General features: G+C 41.4%; 1 protein-coding gene across 5 annotated transcripts in view; it reads left to right on the top strand.

Moving 5' to 3' along the window:
- The window catches only part of MICU1 (mitochondrial calcium uptake 1), a 166,546-nt gene that overhangs the window by 23,773 nt on the left and 120,119 nt on the right, over positions 1 to 22,654 (top strand). For all 5 annotated transcript variants that reach the window (XM_084845591.1, XM_084845590.1, XM_084845594.1 and 2 more), the window contains one exon: positions 2,137 to 2,298. In XM_084845591.1, the coding sequence (XP_084701717.1) occupies positions 2,138 to 2,298 (161 nt within the window). In that variant the 5' untranslated portion in view covers position 2,137. The remainder of the gene's footprint in view (positions 1 to 2,136; positions 2,299 to 22,654) is intronic.

Here is a 22,654-nt window from a genome sequence, read left to right as displayed (position 1 = left end):
GTTTTGGACTACATTAGGTTGGGGAAGGCTGCTTTAGGAACATAAATTACCTAATGTATAACTTGGTTTGCTCATAAAATTATAGTTAAAATAAAAAAAGCTTTAAAAAGTAAATTTGGTTAATAAATTTGTAATAATTGTCTGAGTAAACTATATTTTTAAATTTAATATATAAAACATGAAAAATTTATGAGCAAACCAAGTTATACATAATATATTTTAGGTTCCTTTTTTATGTTTGGACCAAAGGAACTTAAGCAAGTAGTCCCTGAAACATCTGAATCATCCTAAAAGCCAGAAGAAGCAGGAAGAATTGGACTGGTATACAGCATCTGTTCCTGTTCTTGAGGAAATTTAGGGAAATTTGTAAACCCGATGCTATTTGCAGGTGGAGTTTAGCGAAGTCTGATCTGAAGGAAAAGCTTAGGAATGGTAAGCAACCATATTTAATTTAAGAACCTTGAAGCAATCTCAACTTAGTATTCGAAGAGTGACATTTTATTCAGTTTTGTAAATAATTTCCATTAATGAATATCTTTTTTTTTTTTTTAACTTCTGAAAGGTTGTCTCTAGTGGTGGTGTCAATACCATGCGTATGCCATAGGAACCAGGCTACTGAGTTTCTTTTAGGTGAAGAGGGTTTATTCTAGCAGCACTAGTTAAAAGGTTTTTTTAGCTGAGGCACCATTTCCTAGTGGTGAGGTCCAATTGAGAAAATTATTAAAAATTGTGGCAGTAAGTTCTATAGACCCCTGTGATGGCCAGTTGACCCCCACGCATGTTCTGCCTTGGCCAAGGGAAGCAGAGGCTTGCTAGCTCTCCTTAGCATGGAATGAGGGTGCCTTCATTTTCTTTCTGTGAGTGGGGTGGCTGCTGTGGGCCCTTCCATGTCACCCATCTTGCTGTGCATGGCAGTCTCTGCAGCTAGACTGAGGCAGGAGCGATCTGCGTGATGATTGCTCAGTATTCAGCTGTGATTCTATAGAGTCAAGCCCCAAATTAAAAAAAACATAGTTCGGATAACCCACATGCTGTTCCATCACATCTGATGGCACTGGTGGGATTACCTACAGTGTTTCTTTCACATGTGGTTTTTAAATTAGAACTACATTAATTGACTGCTACAGCATCTAACCAGAACAAGCCCAGAAACATAGGACTCTACGATCCAGTTCACATGTAACTGCGTCACATCGTGGGTTAATTAATTTGTGGGTTAATTAATGAAGCCATGATTTGCCAGGTTGTGTGCTGTTTCTGATTCGAATTTGCAGCCTTCAATTGGCCTGATTGTAGGTTGCTTTATGATGTGCGGACAAAATATTTTTATTTTGAAATATTTAAAATTCTGCGCTTACAGTAGTATTTCTATGACACACCGCCAATTCCGCAAGGAGTGTTCCCTAATGGATCGAATGCTTTCCCCCACCTGGTTGAGCCATTTGGGCCACACAATGGCATCCTGGTCAATGGAGAATGTTGGAATGGGTCCTACGATGAGTTCTTGGGTTAACTTTGGGTTGTTTAACTCAGAATAACCCATAGTGCCCAGATTCTCAAATCATGAGGCAACTTATGATTGGGTCTATCAGAGGTTGCATATTCAAATCAGAAGCGCTTGCACAGAGCACACAACCCACAATTTGTTACCGTTACATGTCAACGGGCCCTATAGAACAAAGCCCAAACTCTCAAAAATGCACATTTTTTCTGTATTACGATATGGTGACTCTACACTACTCACATGTTGGGAAACTGAACATTACTTGGATCATCCCTAAATGTCTTATCAGTAAAAGATAGATTAGAGCAATACTTTTAATAATTCCTATGAATCTGCCCTTGATTTGTGTCCAAGTCTGGTCCCAGTGCAAGTATGACTTGCTTTGAGCTTTCACATGCTTGGGTGCCTATAACCTGGTAGTTGCTTGTGCTTTTTGTCCCTGAACTGTTTTGGGAAGGTCAGTGGTAGGTTCTGAAGTTTTCCACTTGCTTGTTTTCCGTTGCCAGCCAATGGTGGTGGTGAAAGATGCCATTCTTTGTTTCTTGAAAGGCACTTGTTTTGGACCATTGTAATTAAGTCATTAGCTATCATCATGTTCCCTTTCTCATTGTACTCTTTGCTTTCCTTCCTAGGATGCTGCGTGTTCGTTTTCTCCCTGCTGTGGCAAGTTTAGCTGCCATTTCTAGGCGCCACTATGGAACAGCCCATTCTGTCCGTAGCCAACGTAGGCTAATGATGGCGGCCTTTGTAGGATCAGCAGCTGTAACAGCAAGCGCTGGACTTCTCTGGAAAAGGTAGGTGCTTTGAATAGTTACTGCTCCTTTCTTTGGTTTTTCAACAAGACTGTTGCTTTAATCAGAAATAAAACTGTGTTTGCAGTAGTAAATTTTTTTAATGAATCTTGCTTCTTGATTGCACAGTGAAGTTGGCCCTCATCTCTACTGGAGATGAGAGAGAAGCATCTGAGTGGCAACCTTGGCTCTGTTCCACATTCCCCAGTAATTCTTAACCGCCCATCCTCTCCAAGATAGATGGCCAGTGGCTATTTTTAATAACAATTTGTATTATGAACTCACAAGTCACCCATATAGTTTGAAGTTCTAGAATCTAGGAAATGTAATGTAGGATTGATGACTTTCTTTTTTATGGGGAACGACTGATTAGACCATCTGTGCATTTGTTAGTTGCGCAGAAGAGAGAACTCTGAGAGGTTATGCTTCAGCCAGCATAACTGTCTGTCTAAAATTATTTTGAGGCCACGGTTAAGGGTGGAACCTTTGGCTTGCTCAGCCTTGATGGGTTGGGCAAGCCTGAGGAAAATCAAGTCAAATTTACACGGACGATTTTAATAGCATTCTGTCATCCTGTCATGTAGTATTTTGGAACCACTTTGCAATGGTGCATTAGGTCTATCCTGCAGACAAATGCTTTATACTGTCTGAGTACATATAGTGTTTGTTTTTACTTGAAAATAGTTCCTTTTGTAAGTAGGCTGGGCAGCAATATGCTTATCTGAGGCATCACCAGCAGGAGGCCCTTGGACTAGATATACTTCTCCCTTCAGAGATGCTGCATAGTCCCAATTTCCAACTTGGAAAAAGCTGTGGAGAAAATGGCATTTCTAGCAACAGAACTTCCACACATGGGATCTTTTTTGAGGTTTGGGAAGGGGCTGAGGAGTTCTTCCATTGCCCCTTGCTTTCTTCTTGAAGTGGTTCCGTGAGAAAAATGGTTGCTGTTTATAAACCCCAATTATAGTTATTTAAACACACCTTTTGCCCTGATCACTAGAGCCAATTTGACTGGAAGCCTCTTTCATTCTTTCTGGAATAATCTCGGAATAATCTCGGCACAATCCCATATACGTCTACACAGTAGTGAGTTTCACCGAGTTCAGTGGGCCATACTCCCAGATAAATACGCTTAGGATTGCAGCCTCAGTGACTTTGGGCTTTGGCTCTAAGGGAAGGGAATCCCATAGCTGGGCAGCCAATAAACATGCCTCCTGGTATTTCCTCATGGTCCTGACTTGGCACGTAGATGTTAATGTAAAAAGGGCACTCCTGGTCAATCTTGGAGGTCATGATGGAACTCAAGGATAACGGCACACCTCAAAAGCAGTGGAGTAAAAAGTCCGCCACACAAACGAAATTCACAGGTATTTGTTTACATACTTGAAGGCAAAGTCTGAAGCATCTCAAGGTTATGTGAACTTCCAGGGTGGAGGCAGGGGGGAGTGTCCTTGTAATTGGTATCAGCAGCTAATTCAAAGTGAGGCTTTGTATAAATATTCTATCAGGGAAGCTCACCCACTGCAGAGATGGTATAACACAATGCTTGTTTTCTCTCAATTAGTTAAGCAAATATACTTTCATTGGTATATTAATCCTTGCTGTGCTGCAAAGCTGCAGCCTCCTGAGGGGTGGGAGGATAGTGGGTTTTTCTTTTTCTTTTTTTGAGCTGCTCCTGCATCGCACAGAGCGTGCTGCCTGCGATGATATGTGACACTAATAAGGAGTGCGTGGCTTCCAATATTCTGGTTAACCTTGAGTAGTCTATTTCTAGAGTGGTGGCACTTAATCAAGAGTTCAATGAGAAGCCCCATTATAGTCATCCTTGTCAGCTGCAGGGGGTTGGGGTGCGGGCTCCCTTTGTTCTTGAAGATGAATTAGATTTGTGGCTTTTCGTAGAGCAATTCTAATAGCTTCTTAGGGAAAATTCTTCTTTTAAGTACACTGAAAGGCGCGTTGTATATGTGTGTGGTTTTTTGTTTGTTTTTCCTCAGGAGTTAGTATCACTTGTTAAGATAGATCTGAAACAGCATTCACAACAGAGGTTATCTTGAGTCACAGGTAATTCCCTTGTTAACATTTGTGATCTCTAACGTGAAGGTAAAGCATTTCATTTTATTTATTATATTCCTATGCCACCCAATAGCCAGAGCTCCCTGGGTGGTTTACGAAGATTAAAAGCCATAAAAATACAGTATTGTAATGTGATATAAAAACAATTTACATACAACGGACAAACGCACACATATATACATAATTTTTTTAACAACAATAAGAAATCCCAAGACCTGTTAAAAACCCTATCATATGCTGTCAGATGCCTGAGAATAGAGGAAGGTCTTAACCTGGCGCTGGAAAGATAACAGTGTTGACGCCAGGCAGGCCTCACTGGGACAATCAACCACCAAGAAGGCCCTTTTAGTTGCTGCCACCCTCCATGTCTCACGCGGAGGCGGTCCTCAGAGAAAGACCTCAGATGGCAATTGTAGTGTATGGGTAGGTTCATACCAGGAGAGCATTGTCCGGTATTGTGGTCCCAAGCCATGTAAGGCTTTATAGGTCAAAATCAACACCTTGAATTGGGCTCAGAAATGTGCAGGCAGCTAGCGCAAGCGGGCTAGAATCAGTATTATACGTTCAGAACTACTAGTCTCTGTTATGAATCTGGCCACTGCATTTTGCACAAACTGCAGCTTCTGAACTATCTTCAAAGGCAGCCCCACGTAGAGTGCATTGCAGTATTCTAACTTGGATGATAATGTATGAACATATTCTCCAGCACCTGATTTTTGTGATCTAAGAAGCAGTCACAGTATCCATTTCAGCTGGCAGGTTAGATCCATACTTACTTATATTTAGGGCAGACCCATTGGAATCAAGTCACTAACTTAAGTCCCATTGATTTCCAATGGGATTACTCTAAGTCTGCATCCAAACTGATATGTTTAATGCTTGTCCAGTTGGCTGGATGATTATCCTAAAATATTAACTTGAGAGAAGTGTGCAAATCATATCTCAAATAGTGTGAGAGATGACAATTGTTAGTCTCATTCCAGTAACTTTTGACAGAAAAGCTCCTGGGGGAAAGAAAAAATGCTGCTTCAGTTGTTCTTTCATTTACACGTGCTGTAAAAATACTTGAATTCAGCTTTAAAAATCTGTGTGGTGATTAGGGGGAATGGTGAGGGTTACTGGTTGGCCGCTTAAGAAGCAATACTGAATACTCACCATGCTTTTTCAAAATCCTAAAACATGCTGCTGACCATTCTCAGTCACCTTTTCTGTAATCCAGTAAGGTAATCCACTACTGTATTATCTCCCTATTCAAGTTGGGGTGAGTGGGTGGGCTGAAGCTGAGAGGTTAGTGGTCTTCAATAACCACATGATAGAGGGGAGATTTGAACCAGTGACTTCCCCGACTCACAGCACATTTTCTTTACCGCTCTGTGCTAGCACTCTTCATTAACGTAAAGATGGAGGACTCAGATCTTTGTAGTTAAGAACCATTGGGACTCTTGTAGCAATATGACTGTAGATAGTTATGCTAACCGAGAACATAGAGCATTAGTCTTCAGCCCAGAAACCATTTGTAGTCCAAATATGCATTTTTTTTAACCATCTGTTTGAATGGCGGTAGTGCTACTGTTGCAACCCAACTTAGGCCAGGCTGCTGCCCAGTAGTGGGTTCTAATTCGCCACTTGAAGACCAGTTGTGTAGAAAATTGGGCATGATTTTCTAGACATTTTCCTAGTTTCTTTCTAGATTTTCTTGTGTTGAAAGCCTTTTTTCAAATCAGCAAAAAATATGATTTTTTTCCTGCTGTGGCTTAATAAGGAGTTCTGGAAGGAGTTGTACTACAGAAGGTCACCTGGAAGTATTGGAGGTAAAACTGAAGGTGGAGAGTGCAAGCAAGTAAAAATGTGACTTTTTATAAGTTCCAAGGCAGCTGTGTTCTCAGTAGTAAAGGTGATGTGTGGTGCCTGATCATCACCAGGTATAAATATGAAGCCTGTTGAAGCTGTTGATAACAGGACACTGAGCTATCCTAGACTTGCTGAGCTCAGCCCATCTAGAGAGAAGGTTTCTAATATTCTAGCTGGCTGAAATGGAAGTTGTCTTTCAGTAATGGAATGCATTTATAGAAGTTTCACAATGTAGTTTCAGAGAGAGAGAGAGAGAGAGAGAACCCCTGCAGGGCAGAGCGGGGGCAGGCTTCCTTGGAGTTTCACAATAGCAATAGAAGTAATCCATTTCAGATATTTCAGAGTAATTTTTTTTTTTACAAGAATGAAATAAATCCAAACCCAGTTATTATCTCAATTACATGACACTGAGATGAGCACAATTAAACTTTATAGCTGAGGGCAATTTTTTTGTAAATGTGAATTAAAGTTCCTGAGCACGTACACCCTATAAGAGATCAGGCTAGCTTCTTCATTGCCTCCCTCAGTACAATGTCTACTGCTGAACTTTTCTACAATTCCCTAGCCTATTCCCATCTCCTCTACTACTAGGCAGGAAAGCAAGAAAGAAAAGGTCTCATCAAGAGCTGAGGCTGCAGCATCAGCTGCTTTTTAAGCAATAACCAAGAAACACTTTTTTTCAATGGCTTGACCTAGCTCTTCCTATAATTGTGATGCCATGTTCAGATGCTACATTAAGCCAGGAATCCACAAGTAGTTTACTCCTCCTTTCACGGGAGTGAATATACCAATCAGGAAGCTTTGCATTACATCTGAACCCAGGATTATGGTTAAAATTGGCTTCCAATCTTAGCTTGTTTGGGTGCACTTAACATTGTGTCCAAACCTAGGTTTATGGTTAAGTGTGCCCAAACAAGCTAAGATTGCAAACCAGTTTTAAACCTGAAGTTGGCTTAGGAATCCAGGTTTGCCTGGGCACAGCTACCCGTAATCCCAGATTTGTATGAACAGTGTTGGTGAACAATATTTTCAGGGGTAATGTTGTCCGATAAACATAGGATGGCATTCACTGGACATATGCTAGCATAATGTGATTCATCATGACCCCAACGAGTGCCCAAAAGCTCCCCAAAAGTTTCTAACCCACAAACATTTCTAAATTACTCAGCTGCATCTACCTGCATTGGTCACTTGAACCATGTAGATGACCCGAGAGAACAACAGAACAAATTCTCTTCCATCTTACTAAAGTGTCCCAACCTGGAAGTGGTTCTTCCTTGTCTCTGGTGACCAGGCTAGTAGCTATTTACAAGCCTGGTTTACAGATAGTTGTCGTTCCTTCAAAGACTGCTGTATTCATTTAGCTGTGCTTGCACGCTCCAGATGCAGTTGATGGCCACCTCTATATTTTTAATACTATCCTGAATCTGCAGAGTCATAGCATGATCATTACTCTGAACCAGCCTTCTTCAACCTGGTGTCCTCCAGATGTTTTGGGCTACAACTCCCAGGATTCCCGACCATTAGCTGGGGCTGATAAAGAGTTGAAGTCCAAAACATCTGGAAGGTGCTCGGTTGGGGAAGCCTGCTCAGTAACCAGCCTGAGCTGGTAACCTGGAGCTTCCTCACAGATGCTTATGGATGAACCTTGGGTAAATGTTACCATCTGCCTCTTTCCCAAAATAAATAGAAAACCAGTGACATGGTGCAAAATCTGTAAAAAAAAAAAAAAAGAAAGAAAGAAAAAAGTTCCTGGTTCAAGCTGTACTCTATGGGTTCTTCTTGGCGCTAAGGGTTCAGAGCTTTGAAGGGCATTCTGAAAGTCTAACATATTACTTGCAAGTGACTTGGCTTCCCTTATTGCTGTTGAGTAAAAGAAAGTAAGAGATTTGTACTATTAGGTAAACAAAAGTCCTCTCATTGTGTGGTGAAATAAGTTTGAGGCATCTGACTCAAGAGATAGGTATTGCTTAGCCTGTGTCAGGCAGAGGAATTCTGTTAGGTACATTTGAATATTTATGGCTGTGCATGTTTTAGTGACTCATCATGAAATCACTAGCATAATTGGTGTTTTATTATTAGAATGAGGTATACTTTGAGGTGTGGTAATTGTTCCATGCCAATTTCTTCACCTGAAGCGGGAAACCTCTGCGAGTAATTCTGAGATGAAAATGTTCATGCACTGCGTATTAGCTACAAATGAATTTTCTTTGAACTCCTTAGCTCTTAAGTGTCACTTTTACTTCTGTCTGTTAGTTTTTATAGAGCAGCATGGGCACCCTCTGGTGGATAACTTGGGTCATAGCTTTCAAAGTGCTGTGTGTTGGTACATTCTAGCAGGAAGTACATAAACTTAGATGGACAGTGTGCTGCTTCGGAAGACTTGATGCTGCTTAACAAGTGTGTTTTGGATTAAGCCTGGTAATTTGCTTACAAAATATATTGGTCCTTACTTTCCTTTTTGCCCTTCTTACTTGTGTCGTCCAATCCATTTTACTCCCTCCTCATTTCAGCCTGCTGGTTTTGATGTGAGGAGTAAGAACAAAGTCAGCTTGTTGTTCTCTGACCTGTAGGAAATATGTGAATTGTCTTCATTTACCATAGACATTCTACGGTAAACTGTCTGGCATTGTGTCCTTGTGAAGCCTTTGTGGAAAAAAAACTACTTCTGCTTATTGAAAGTAAGTACAAATCTGGAACACTCAGCAGTGGCCACAAGACTGGAAAAGGTCAGTTTACATTCCAATTCCAAAGAAGGGCAACGCCAAAGAGTGTTCAAACTACCGCACAATTGCGCTCATTTCACATGCCAGCAAGGTGATGCTCAAAATCCTACAAGCTAGGCTTCAGCAGTATGCGAACCGAGAACTACTGGAAGTACAAGCTGGGTATAGAAGAGGCAGAGGAACTAGAGATCAAATCGCCAACATTCGCTGCATCATGGAGAAAGCAAGAGAATTCCAGAAAAACGTCTATTTCTGCTTCATTGACTACGCTAAAGCCTTTGATTGTGTGGATCACAACAAACTGTGGCAAATTCTTAAAGTGATGGGAGTACCAGACCACCTTACCTGTCTCCTGAGAAAGCTGTACGAGGGTCAAGAAGCAACAGTAAGAACCAGACATGGAACAACCGATTGGTTCAAAATTGGGAAAGGAGTACGACAAGGCTGCATATTGTCACCCTGCTTATTTAACTTATATGCAGAGTACATCATGAGAAATGCCGGGTTGGATGAATCAGAGGTTGGAATTAAGATTGCTGGGAGAATTATCAATAACCTCTGATATGCAGACGATACCACCCTAATGGCAGAAAGCGAAGAGGATCTAAAGAGCCTCTTGTTGAGGGTGAAAGAGGAGAGTTTAAAAGCTGGTTTGAAACTCAACATTAAAAAAACGAAGATCATGGCATCTGGCCCCATCACTTCCTGGCATATAGAAGGGGAAGAAATGGAAGCAGTGACAGATTTTACTTTCTTGGGCTCCAAGATCACCGCAGACGGTGACTGTAGCCATGAAATTAAAAGACGCTTGCTCCTTGGGAGGAAAGCTATGGCCAACCTAGACAGCATAGTAAGAAGCAGAGACATCACCTTGCCGACAAAGGTCCGTCTAATCAAAGCTATGGTTTTCCCAGTAGTAATGTATGGCTGTGAGAGCTGGACTATAAGGAAGGCTGAGCGCCGAAGAATTGATGCTTTCGAACTGTGGTGCTGGAGAAGACTCTTACGAGTCCCCTGGACTGCAAGGAGGTCCAATCAGTCCATCCTAAAGGAAATCAACCCTGAGTGCTCATTGGAAGGACAGATAATGAAGCTGAAGCTCCAATATTTTGGCCACCTAATGCGAAGAGAAAACTCCCTGGAAAAGACCCTGATGCTGGGAAAGACTGAAGGCAAAAGGAGAAGGGGACGGCAGAGGATGAGATGGCTAGATAGCATCATGGATGCAATGAATATGAACTTGAGCACGCTCCGGGAGAGAGCGCAGGACAGGAAGGCCTGGCGTGCTATGGTCCATGGGGTCACGAAGAGTCGGACACGACTGAACGACTGAACAACAACAACAATACACTCCTAGTTTGCCAAGGGAAGCTGGAAATAGAGTGACTGAAAGGGCTAGTTCACATGATCAAGCAACCCAGTGTGCCTTACTTAAGCCACGATGGGCTGTGGTGCACGTGTGCAGCCATTTTGAATATTCAAGCTGCATCCATGGCTTGTCATGACGTCCGAACCTGGCAAGGGTGGGTTGTTGGCATGATTACAAAACCACCCACAACCCTAAAACAGCCCATGGGTCCAAAACTCGCTCGGCATGTGCCAGCGCACACCACAACCCACTGTAGCTTATAAGCCACGGTGGGCTGTGGTGATCATGCGAATGGGGTCAAAGTCTCTTTTAAAAACTGTAGATTTATCAAAGCATAGCAAATATGCAATAGCCACAGTAGGTAGTTATGCATCCTTATGTTCCATTGATTTAAATGAATCTTGAATACTTATAACCAGACTCAGAGTTTGCAGTCAGTATTTGTGCATCTTGGCCATTCTGCAGACAGCTGGCATTCCTCTCCACTGCATTGCTTCGAATGTCTGCATATAGCCTCTTAGAAACTGGCTAATTTATTCTTTATTAGGTTTCTAGTATATAACCGTAGAGTTGATAATATAATGTTTCCAAGTAAAAATTTGTATATCGCTCTTATATATGCGAGTCTTAACATTCTAATGTTTGCTTATGACACAAGCACAGCAGTAACAGAAACTTACATTTCTGCTGGAAAAAAGAATCCATAATAATGGTTGTACATAACAGTAAAGTTGAATCATCCATGTCCTGCTTTCCACATTTAATAGAGTTGTCCCATGGCTTGCATATTTGGTCTTGGGAGGTTAATTGCATTTGTCCTGAATAATTCAGGAAATACTTGCAACGCATCTTGAGTAACTACACTGCTCTTGCAGATACTCTTCTTGCCTAGCTAAAGGGGAGAATAGAACAATGTTCAGCAAAGGCAATGATGAATTTGTTGAGTAGGTCGTCAATAACACTTGTTTAGTGTATTAGGCTGGGTGCAGAAATAATATTCCCCATCATCTATCTATGGCTAGGAAAGCATGTGTGCTTCTTCACCTCCACTCCTCTCATTAATTCTTCTCTTTTTTTCTTTTTTTGTCAGAGGAGCTAATATCTGCACTAACCGAAATTTGCAAATCTGTTTCAAACTGTGGTTTTGAGGTAGCCATGGAAGAGAGAACATCAGTGCTGTTGCAATCCTGTATTAAGACTGATGTCAGAAAGAGGAAAGGGGGGATGATTCATGCATGAGAGGGAAGGAAAGGAGTATACAAGCCTTAGCCACTCTTGCAACTCACTCTCCTGGCTGTGGTTCAGAGATGGGGAATGTGAGAGCCAGTGTGGTGTAGTGGCTAGAGTGTTGGACTAGGAGTCAGGAGGTCCGGGTTCTAGTCCCCACTCGTCCATGGAAACTCATTGGGTGACTTTGGGTCAGTCACAGACTCTCAACCCAACCTACCTCACGGGTTCATAGAATCATAGAATATTAGGGTTGGAAAGGACCTATAAGGCTAAAATGGAAAGGAGGAGGATTATCTATGCCACCTTGGGTTCCTTAAGGAGGAAAAAAGGTGGGATATAAATGTAATAAATAAAGAAATAATTATATGCCCTAAACCTCTCTGTCTTAATCCTTTTGATAGTAGAGCAGAATATTTCATAAATGTGCTGAACCACTTTGAAAACTGCTCACCAGACCACCAGAATTCCACTCTTTAGCCACCATGTTATAGTTTTCTCTTTCTAGGATACCTTGTCATTTTTCCTTCTCTGAAGATTTTTTCCGAGGCATTTTTCATCTCTGTTTCTACTATTGACAACAGGTCTACGTGTGATTTCTGACAGCTGGGTTTTCCTCTCAACAATATTTCTTACACTGTTTCTGTTCAGGAGATGGGGAAAGTTTTCTGTCACCGTCATATTCTAACATCTTATGATTTGCATTCATAAGCTGGCATTGTAAGAAGTGTACCCTTTTCAATCCGGTGCTTCTATGTTGGGAAATTTCCCAGCATAGTATTTCCCTCAACCTTCCCAAAGTCTTTGTTTGGGGGGTGGGGGGTGGGAAGAAGAATAGTAGTATGCTTTATCATGTTGTTATAGGAAGGGCCAAAAAAGTGGAATATAAATGTAAATGTAATAATTGAGCACATGCTATGTATACAGAAGGACTGTGGCATCTACTGTTTAAAATAGGGGTGTAGAATCTCAAACCCGGGGGCCAAATCCAGCCCTCCTGGGGTCTCAAGTCTGGTCCTCTGAGGTTCCACAGATGTCCATGCCCCCACCAATTTTTTTTTGCCACTGCCAATTTCTGTGGTGCAGTACTGGGGGTCACACCAGAGTAGCGGGGTGGGGGTGGGTGAATATTCCCCAACCCAGACTAGACAGACCAGGTGTTTTAACTACTCCCAAAGTAACTTCATACATGGTTTGAAACTAGTTGGAGTGCCATTCAAGATTTTGGCCAGTCCTTAAAACATGTGCTGACCTGAAAGAACTTGATAAAACTGATCAGGATTTCAACTGGTGAGCATATTCTCTAGAATTTTGGAGAACTGAACTATGTAAACCACCCAAGGATAGAAAAATAGAAGGAGGAACAACATTGCAATGAATAGTTTAATTGTAGAAAGAAGAAATAAATAGTTGTCTAATATAACATTATTCAATCAGAGGCCTGTTCCGATGATAGTAAGGGGTGGGGTGGGTGGAAAGCCCTAGGAATTGCTTTTTCATGGGCCAGCACAGACACACCACAAATACGGTAATTCCCACATTAGCCATGACGTATCCTTTATACTTGCATAGTCTTCGCACTGTTATGTCACAGTAATCCCACTGCAATGTTAACAATAATCCCTCCACTGGATACTGTTGAGATCTGTCACCCTAAGGAGAAATTGTTCACACCTTGAGGAGCTGAAATAAGCAAAGAGGAAATTCTTAGACTGCTTTCAGTCAAACAGGCCTGGGTGAAGTTGTTTACTGCTAGAACATCACTAATTATTGTACGGGTGTATAAGCAAGGCCCTTCAGTGCAATTTTATAGGCCTTTAAGGCAATGACATAATTACATAGAATCATAGAATAGTAGGGTTGTAAGGGGCCTATAAGACCAGCAAGTCCAACCCCTTGCTCAATGCAGGAATCTAAGTCAAAGCAGATAAAAACTTAGAAGTAAATAAAATAATGACAGAGTTAGATAATTTAATACATCATGTGAAAGGTATGTGTTACATTGGGAGGGGTCTTATGCATCCAGTAATGACTAATGAGATGTGTGGCTATGCCATAGAATTTACAAGTACTAAATTAAGGGTTTAAATGGAAAAACAGATATTCCTGTTCTAGTATTTGAAAGTCAACTGGGTTCCTTACTTTACTTTAGGGAGTGTGTTCTGTAGGCAAGGCACACCCTTACTTCCTTTTCTTGTTTACTATCTAGCATTTAATGCAGCCTTGCAGTTAGTCTCTTATCTGACAGTTTTGGAATTCTGTTTGAGTAGCTTGCCAGACCCACTGGTCAAACTGCCTTGTGACTTATACAATTGGTTAACTGTGACTGGGTATTACAGGAGTAAGCATTGGCTGATGTGCTGAGCTCCTTCCTTGTGCACCCTGATTCTTTTACTTCCTGCTTAGCACAAGCCATAGTTGGCTATCATATCTGAACTAGCAAATGTTGGTTTATGCTTGAGATGCTTGGAAGGATAAGCTGAGCTTCCAGATCTATTGAAAACTAATCTTTTTGTTAAATACTTCGTTGTGCTCTCTGCATGGAGAGGAATCCTTATAATGGAGCACTACCTCTCCTCTGGATCTCATGGAAAGATATGCTGAGACATCACTTGGGCTGGAAAGTCATTTGGACTTACTTGCTTCGCTCCGCACAGCTTGTTCCTTAGTACCTCTTATAAAAATGGGTTGGGGGAAATCACCATTTATAGTATTTAATTCCTGTATGCAGGAACTTAAATCCGCAAAAATAAAAATAGAAAAACTTAAATGTAGAAATGGTGGTCACCCTCTTAACCCCAAAGTACTTGTTTTAAAGTTACTAGTTGACACACTGGTTTGTAATTCTAATTCTGCAACTTTTAATGAATCCAGTGCTGTATAATTCTGTGATGCTGTGCTAGTGCTCCAAGCCCCAAGATACATCTCATAAAAAATCAATATTAGTGCTAGTTGCAAATGAATGTTTGGAAAGTGGGGAGGACAGAGCAGAGGTAACGGCATAATACCTTCTGCTGGGGAATAATGTTGCAGTTGCAGTGAGTAAGGAAGGACTTCATTGCTCAAATGTAGATAGCTAAGCTTTTAACTTCCTGGCATATTTACATTACACCTACCTAAGCTGTGTGTAATTACCAAAGAGTTTTTATCAATTTGCTCTGTATTAGCAAGTTATAGGCATCTTTGTCAGCAAGAAATGTTTTGGAAATGAGCAGGAGGGCTAGTGTACATTTGATTATTTTTATATATCAAGTAATGGAATTTTATTTTTACTACTAAGATGATACAGATATAAGTCTTTGAATAAATGCTTTAGTCTAAGCACCTATTACTTTAAAAATGCACCTGGCAAAATGGCCTAGCTTCCCCTTTTCATAGGAATTGCATGTCAAGCATCTTCTATGTGTACAGACAGGAATCCCCAGCCCCACCTCCTACCAGTAGTTCCGTCTACCAGGAGTAAATTACAAATATCTCCCAGTTCTCACACCTTACTTGCGCCTCCCTGGATTGTTGAATCACGTTTCCAGTGGCCCATCTCCCCTGGTGCTTCTCGTGTGCTCAGCTTGCTATGTCCCTAGTGTCAAAATGCTGCCTTTACAGGCGTGCCGAGGCCCACGTGGTCATACCTGTTTTGAAGGATTCAGCTCCCCGTCTACCCCCTCTCCAGGGTTTAAAATTGGAGCTACTCCCTATGAAAAACAGACTTCTTCTGAACATTCTTGCTCCTGCAAGTACATTTAAGATTCTATTGTGATGCTGTCTGGTTTAGATTATTTCGAGCAGCCTTCCCCCAGCATGCTGGCTGGGAATGATGGGAGTTGCAGTCTAACACATTTGGAGGGCACCGGTTTGGGAGGGCAGGTGTGCACCCTGTGTGCCTATCCAAATACTCATATGCCCCAGAATACTCAGCATCTTGCAGGGGTTCCACCGCAGATGCACATCATCAAAGAAGTTAGTGTGCAAAGGACTCGCTGACAGTCGAAATCACTGATCTAATAGATATACTTCAGAGATGATAAGGGATAAGGGAACAGCTCATAGTGGTGGCTGTGCTTTTCAGTGAGAACAGTTAAAATATTGTTGTACCTCATTCTGAGCTATTGGGCTAGGATGGGAACTAAATTGAAAAGTTCATTGCTCGCAGGGAGAAAATGGCTTACAGAGTAAATCTGGGAAAGGAAGCATGAAGCACAATATATTTGTTTTTAAAGTATTCTCCAGTGGCAGTAAATGCTCTCCAGAGGAGCTTCATAGCTAGCTCTGATCTTATATAGGGAATTTATTCATTTGTTTATTTAATTATTTATTTGGCACCAGGAAACTCTCCCAAGAATATGTATTGGAAAATTCCTCCCATGTAAGCCTAAGCATAACAGATCTCATGAGACAAAACACAAGCTAAATAGTTTCTCTTCCTTTTATAAGCTCTGTTGATATGCAGTGATTTTCCCTTGTTTCTGCCCATTTATGTGGCAACTGAATCCATTGTGCTTCTTTTTGAAACTGCTCTGTTTTGATTTTAAGAATGATCACTGTTACCTTAGACACACAGCTTTCCTGTTTTAATGTACTAATTGGCTTTTATTGCTTTGATGCAAGAACACTTTAAAGGGAGAATTTGCATCCTCTTAAGTGGGAGGCTGTACAGTGTTCCTATTTAACCCCTGGCACAAGTCCTAGGAACTTCTATGGTCACCTCAGCCTTTCTGTTTATCTTGAAATGAAAAGAAAATGCATTATTAAAAGCGTGCAGAGAGAGGGCTGGCTGGTGGCTGAGTGTTCGCTGTGTTGCATTTCATGGGAATGACTATTAATGAACTTGTGTCAAAAACTAGCAGCTAAGAGACTTGATGGTGAACCCTGATTTGTACCTCATCTCTGCCCAGCTAAGGCTGAAAGCGACTGGCCTTAAGCAAGCCAATCTCTCTCAGCTTCCCATTGTAATATAGGGACAATGGCCTGGTTTGCATATGCTGCTAAGCCAGGGATGGGCAGTTCCAGATGTTGTTGTACTGCAACTCATATCAGCCCTAGCGAGCGTATCCAATGGTGAGGCTGATGGGAGTTGCAGTCCAACAACATCTTGAGGACCACAAGTTGCCCAAACCTGCACTAAGTCATAGAGCGGTTTGTTGAAATCTAGCTAGTTGTGTCTAAACCCATTCCTGCAAATGAATCATGGTTTGTAAACCAGCTACAAAACACAAATAGAAGCCATGGTTTGTTGTTGGCTTACGAAGTTTGCCTTGTTTAAACCTTGTTTGCCTTATTGTGATGTCTGAACCCAGAACTATGGCTAATCCCTGGTTTATTTGTGCTGCTGGCTACTCTGAAACAGAGGAGCCCAGCAAGAGCAGCCTAAAAATCAAACCACTCTGAAGGTTGGCAAACTGAGCGGGAGAGAAATAAGCTAGAAATAGGGAAAACAAACCATGGTTTGTTTGCTTCTCTGCAAGACAGTGGCTAGGCTCAAACAACACAATAACCCACACTCAAGGGTTGAGTATGGGTAGTTGTTGAACTGTGAGTTGCTGTTGAACCCTGGGTTATCATGTTGTCTGAACGCAGCTGTGTTAGCAAACCATGTTTTGTTAACCACAGATAACCCACAGTTCACAACCCAATAATAAACCATGGGGTTCTCCTCATGGGTTGTTCGTGGTTCACAATGGTTTGTTAGTGTGGTTGGGTTAAGACAGCATGATAATCCACGTTTCAACCGCAGCCCACAGTTCAACCCATACTCAGCCCTTGAGTGGGTTATTGTGTTGTATGAACCCAGTCAATTTATGGCTAGAACAACAAACCGTGACTAACAAAAACTATGGCTTAGTGTTATGTGCTTACTCAGCCAATATTATAGGGCTGTATTTGAAGGATAACTAAGATAATGTATGTGTGAAGCACTTTGAATACTTGTGCAGAGCAAACTTGTGGTCCCTGGAAGAGTGTCCCAGGGACCATAAGATATGTCAGATTCCCCCTCCCAAGGCTGTAGACACTTTTATGACCTCAGGAGGGAGAATCTGGGATTGGGCAACAGCTGCTCCCTCGAGGTTGCAACAACGACTTCAGAAGAGCTCAGGGGTGTGTGAAAAGGGGGTGGGTGGGGAGAGGAGAGGGTCTTATGGCCTATCCATTACCATCACCGCCAGGAAGTCACTAGATGGGCTCAGAGGCATGTCTAGCTGAAGTTGTTGTTTTTAAGGAGGAATGGGAGATGAAATCACCTCTGTCTTCCTCCTGCTCTGCCTGGCTCTTGCCAACGGGGCATCAAATGCACAGAGGGCTCCAATTTCTATCCACAGAGTAATCCATAGGATTACTCTCTTAAGCACTTTATAAATACAATGTGGTGGTGATGATGATATACTTTATTGTTGTAGCCCAGTTTGGTTCACTATTGGGCAGTGGGAGAAGAGACTGTGATTCAGGTGGCTGGGGGTAAACTTCTGACTAGGCTTCATGCAGGGGCAGTGCTACCAAGATTGTTTTTCATTGGATATGAGAGCACTGGAGACTTGTAATACCTTACAAATAATATGCAAGCAGAAAATAAGTGGAGGCTTCCTACAAGGCATCCAATCCTGTGTCCCACATCAGGTTCCCGAAGAGGGACTCTGCATTCCAAGATGCTTCACTTTAGCCATCTCAAAGCTCTTTCTCTCTCTCTCTTTCTGTCTCTGTTGCTGTCTCTCCAAAACTGTCAACCTGCTTTTTCTCCTGACTCTCTGCCCCTCCTCTTAACTGGAGTCCTATCGCCTATTAGAGCTTGGAGAAGAGATTTCCTTCAAATACACAGATTCTGCATGCTCATGGAAACTCAGACATTTGGGCAAGTACAAAAATCACTTGAAAATCAGGGTAAAAAGCCCCCAAAACAATGAAAAATGTTCATGAATGTGCTTGGGAGAAGAGGGGGAAGGAGCAAGGAAAGAACACAGGTAGAACTGTCCCCCAAGAAGGGTGGCTTTCCTGTTTGGGGCAGCTTTTCTGCTTAAGAAGGGGTGCTTTGAAGGTGCAGATTGGGCTGGCTGACAAAGCCATTTGCACCTTCCAGGGATCCTAGCATCCCTCCTCAGGCAAGGAAGCTGCCCAGACCTAGGAAGCCTCTCCCCTGAGAAGGGAGTTTGGCTGACAGCTGACCTGACCTGCCTAACAAAGGAATAGTTGGCCAGAAGCCTTGTAATAATAATAGGTTTTCAAAGACAAAATGCCATTTGAGCATGAAACAATATAATCAGGTGGGTTGAGGGAGCTAAGAGTATCTGGTGATGGTTATATGGCCCATCAGATAAGCAGTCTTCCCCCACCCTTGGTGAAGGGAGGCGTTCGTATCAGAAATAGTAAATGCTGTAGGATCTGTGAAGGAGAAGATGTTGAATGTCATAATCTCTGGTTCAAAAGCTTTAAATGGCATGGCAGAAATACTTTACCTTCCATTGTTACTGATGGACAGAACTGATACAAATGGGACCTGTAAAGATTGTACTTATAGAGTCTTTATGTTGCTGTATTACTGATGTGATTAGTGAGTCGAGCCCTGCCATACTCAGTTCAAAACAGTGCAATAACAAGTTTGTGTGTCATTATCAGGATTGCTCAGTGTTAAGGCTGGAGTCAAGAACGAATGCTCTGCTCCTTCTTTGCTGAAGCAACAATTTGAGTAAATAAATCATTTTTAGTAGGCAGTTCAATAATACAAGATGTTTCTAAGATGGATTATTTATCGCATAACTTTCCCAATATTTTCAGTTACAAGTTTCTTATAAGGGCATATAAAACATTGAGAGTTGAGACAGGACCATATGTAAGGCTGCTGTTTTAGTGAACTCTTTCAGGTAGGCCCAACTTACCCAACCTGGTGCCCTCCAGATGTTTTTGGATTATAACTCCCAGCATTCCTGACCATGGGCAGTGCTAGCTGGGGCTGATGGGAGTTGAAGTCCAAAACATCTGGATAACACCAGGTGGGGAAGGCTGAGATAGGTTCTTTTGTTCCAAAATGCACACACTGTATAGTACAAATTCCTAAATAATGAATCATCTGATGAAAAAGACTCTAGTCCACAAAAGCTTATGCCGTAATAAGTGTTAATTTTTAAAATGCCACAAGACTTTTTGTCTTTTGCTGCAACAGCCTGACACACCCACCACTCTGTATATAATTATTGTCATCAATAAATATGCCCCTTTTTGTTGCTGCGAATATGCATAGACACATTTATGTAAGTAATGAATAGCACAATCCTATTTATCATGCGTTGCCAAAAGTAAGTCCCATTGAGTTCAGTGGGGTTTACCCCTAGGAAACTGGGTACAGCATTGCAGCCTTAGGTTGCAGTCCTATGCACACTTACTTGGGACTCAATGGAACTTACTTGCAAGGAGATACACATAGGATTGCACTGTAAATCTAGTTTTCCTATGCTGTTTTGCCCAATAGCTTATGAGCCAATAGCATTATTACTCAGGAGAAGCTTAATCATTTTTTATGATTTACATTATTATAGATAGTTTGCTGTTTTATCCTTATATACAGGGCATATTTTAATTTCCACTCATAATGGTGACTTTGCTTAAAGGACACTGGCAGCGTTTCTGCACGCTTTAGTACTTCCCTTGTGTTCTGTGAAGTGCTTGAATTTATTAGTACTTTCAAGTCTGTCACATACAATAGCTGTCAGAGGCTGATCAGGAGCTAGCAAGAAAAGAACTGGATGCCTGGTGGTATGTTTTTTTCCTCCCTTCCCTTTTGAACATGTGCCCCAGTTTTGTTTGTCCTTCTGCCTTAAATTTGTTTAAAATTCTCATATGCCCGGGGAAGGGGGGAGGTACCTGTAAAGTGTTGGACTTCAACCATCATTCCTGGGAGACTACCTTGTTTTTCATGGCTTCCCTTTGATCCCCCCATTCCATACACCTGGGACTTGGTTTTGTAGTTTGTGGACGAACAGCTTCAGTTACCATTATCATCAATCCTTTGCTCTACAAATTCTCTGGATTCATAAGGGAAAGGAATGCAGCCCAGTTCATCACTTGTTGTGGATCAAAAATAAATCAATAGAGCAGAGGCCAAGAGGGCTGTTTGTTGTGAACGCTGCAGTTCTGATGGCAAAACAAATGTTATGATTCCTTCTTTATTGTTTTAACTTCTGATTTTATTTTGGGGCAGATATTTTTTTTTAAAGGTCACGCTTATATGAGAAGCATTTTATGATCAGTAGTTTTACTGGAAAGAAGTACTGGTGCCTTCTCCCTTTCATAATTCAGTAGAGACTAAGATTAGGAGGTGTGGATTTCTGTATCAAAGTGGATTGAATAACTAGAATGAAAAGAACAGAATGAATGCATTTTTAATTTGTTTGGTTTAGGTGAATATTAGAAAGGGCTAAAGAGATTCTGCATTTCTCTCTAAATGCTAATGATCTTTTGACTTGTACAAAATAGACCCAGTCCACACATCATTCTGTCAAACTGTGGGTTAATTAATCGTGGGCAGAGCACAAGCTGTTCCCAGTTTGCAGAAACAACCTACACATGTCCCATTCGTAGGTTGTTTCATGACATCTGAATGCAGACACTGTTAACGTACAATTTGTTCTTAGGTTAACTTTGGGTTGTTTAACCCACAAACAGCCCAAAGTATCAGAGTGCGGATGTCACAAAACAGTATTCGAATGGTGTGTTCATATGTTGTTTCTGCAAACTGGAAATGGCTTACACGCTCTGCACATGGACACAAATCTTGGGTTTATTAATCCATGGTTTGACAGTGTGACATGCGAACCAGGTCTATATAGTATTCATACAGTGTATTTATTTCCAACCAAAGGATATGGTATCTCTGAGAAAGGGAGGTAATAGAGTTTATTACATCCAGCAACTTCATTCCATAATTCCTATGAAATCACAAGTGGGTAAGTGCCCATTGTGTAGACAGCTATAAAGAAAAGTTCAGATGAATGAAATGTCTGCTCTAAAACTTGTTCCACCTCTGAAGACTTACTCAATGAGACCTTTAGATGTGGTTGATAAGAATATACATCATGAACTAAGGTCAGTGAAATTAGGGTTATCTGATCACCCTGCAAAGGGATCTTAAACATTTAGTTAGAATTTGTGTTTCTGCACTTGAAGTTTAATATCAGCCATTTAAAATATACTTGTACAAGGGTGTTGATGTGTTCAGTTGGTTGCCGCTATTTGGGTGAAGGCCTCTAGATTGTGTGTTATCAAATGCCGTGTCAGTGACCTTTATTCAATGGGCAAATTTGGAGGTTTGCCCACTGCTTCATAAACCATGGTTTATGAAGCTGTGGCAGAGTGCCATGGCAGCATACTCCTTCCCTCCTCCCATACTAGGTTCAGGGCAGAGATCCTGGCTTGCATTAAGCCAGAGTTTCAAGTTACATCTCCACCAAGGAATTTTGGCTCAATGAATGATAAGCCAGGTTTATGAAGCCATGAATGAAAATAAGAGCATGGCCAGTGTATTTTCCTTAGTACTAGCACGGATCAGCTATTTTCTTTTAGGTCTGCTTTGCACTATGAAATCATGTTTGGCTGTTGAGAGTGAGATTTTTTTTAAACTTGGGTTTCCATTCCTTAATACAGAATACATAAAACATTTTAATAGAATTCCCTTGCTGTATCAGACCAAGCTCTGTCTTAATTCAATGGTCTTCTTCTGTTAATTGCTAGCTAGAGGCATCCAGGAATGTCACAAGTAGTATATGAAGATGAAAGCCATTCCCAGGACCTGGTATTCAGAGGTATACTGCTTTCATACATGAAAGTTCCATTTACCTATCATGGCTAACAGCTATTGATAGACCTGTCCATTGCAAATTGTTCTAATACTTTTAAAAAGCCAACTAAGCTAGTGCCTGAAACCACACATTGTGCTAGCATATTCCATCACATGTGTTCTTTCTTCACAAGTGGTCAGCAGAAAGAAATACAGTTCCTTCTGACCAGAGAGCAATGCAGAGAGAAGCTGCAGCTCAGTACAAAATGTATTCCCAGTACAAAATGTATTGCCACAAGCAACTCTGGCATGGTAATAGGTTAAGTTGGTTAAAACTGAGCTTCAAATGGAAAACTG

This window comes from Heloderma suspectum, chromosome 3 (genome assembly GCF_057233095.1).
Source record: "Heloderma suspectum isolate Gila_16-S chromosome 3, 16-S_ref, whole genome shotgun sequence".
Classification (NCBI taxonomy): domain Eukaryota; kingdom Metazoa; phylum Chordata; class Lepidosauria; order Squamata; family Helodermatidae; genus Heloderma; species Heloderma suspectum.
The sequence above is the reverse complement of the archived record's forward strand: the minus strand, read 5'-3'. Positions and strand labels throughout refer to the sequence as shown.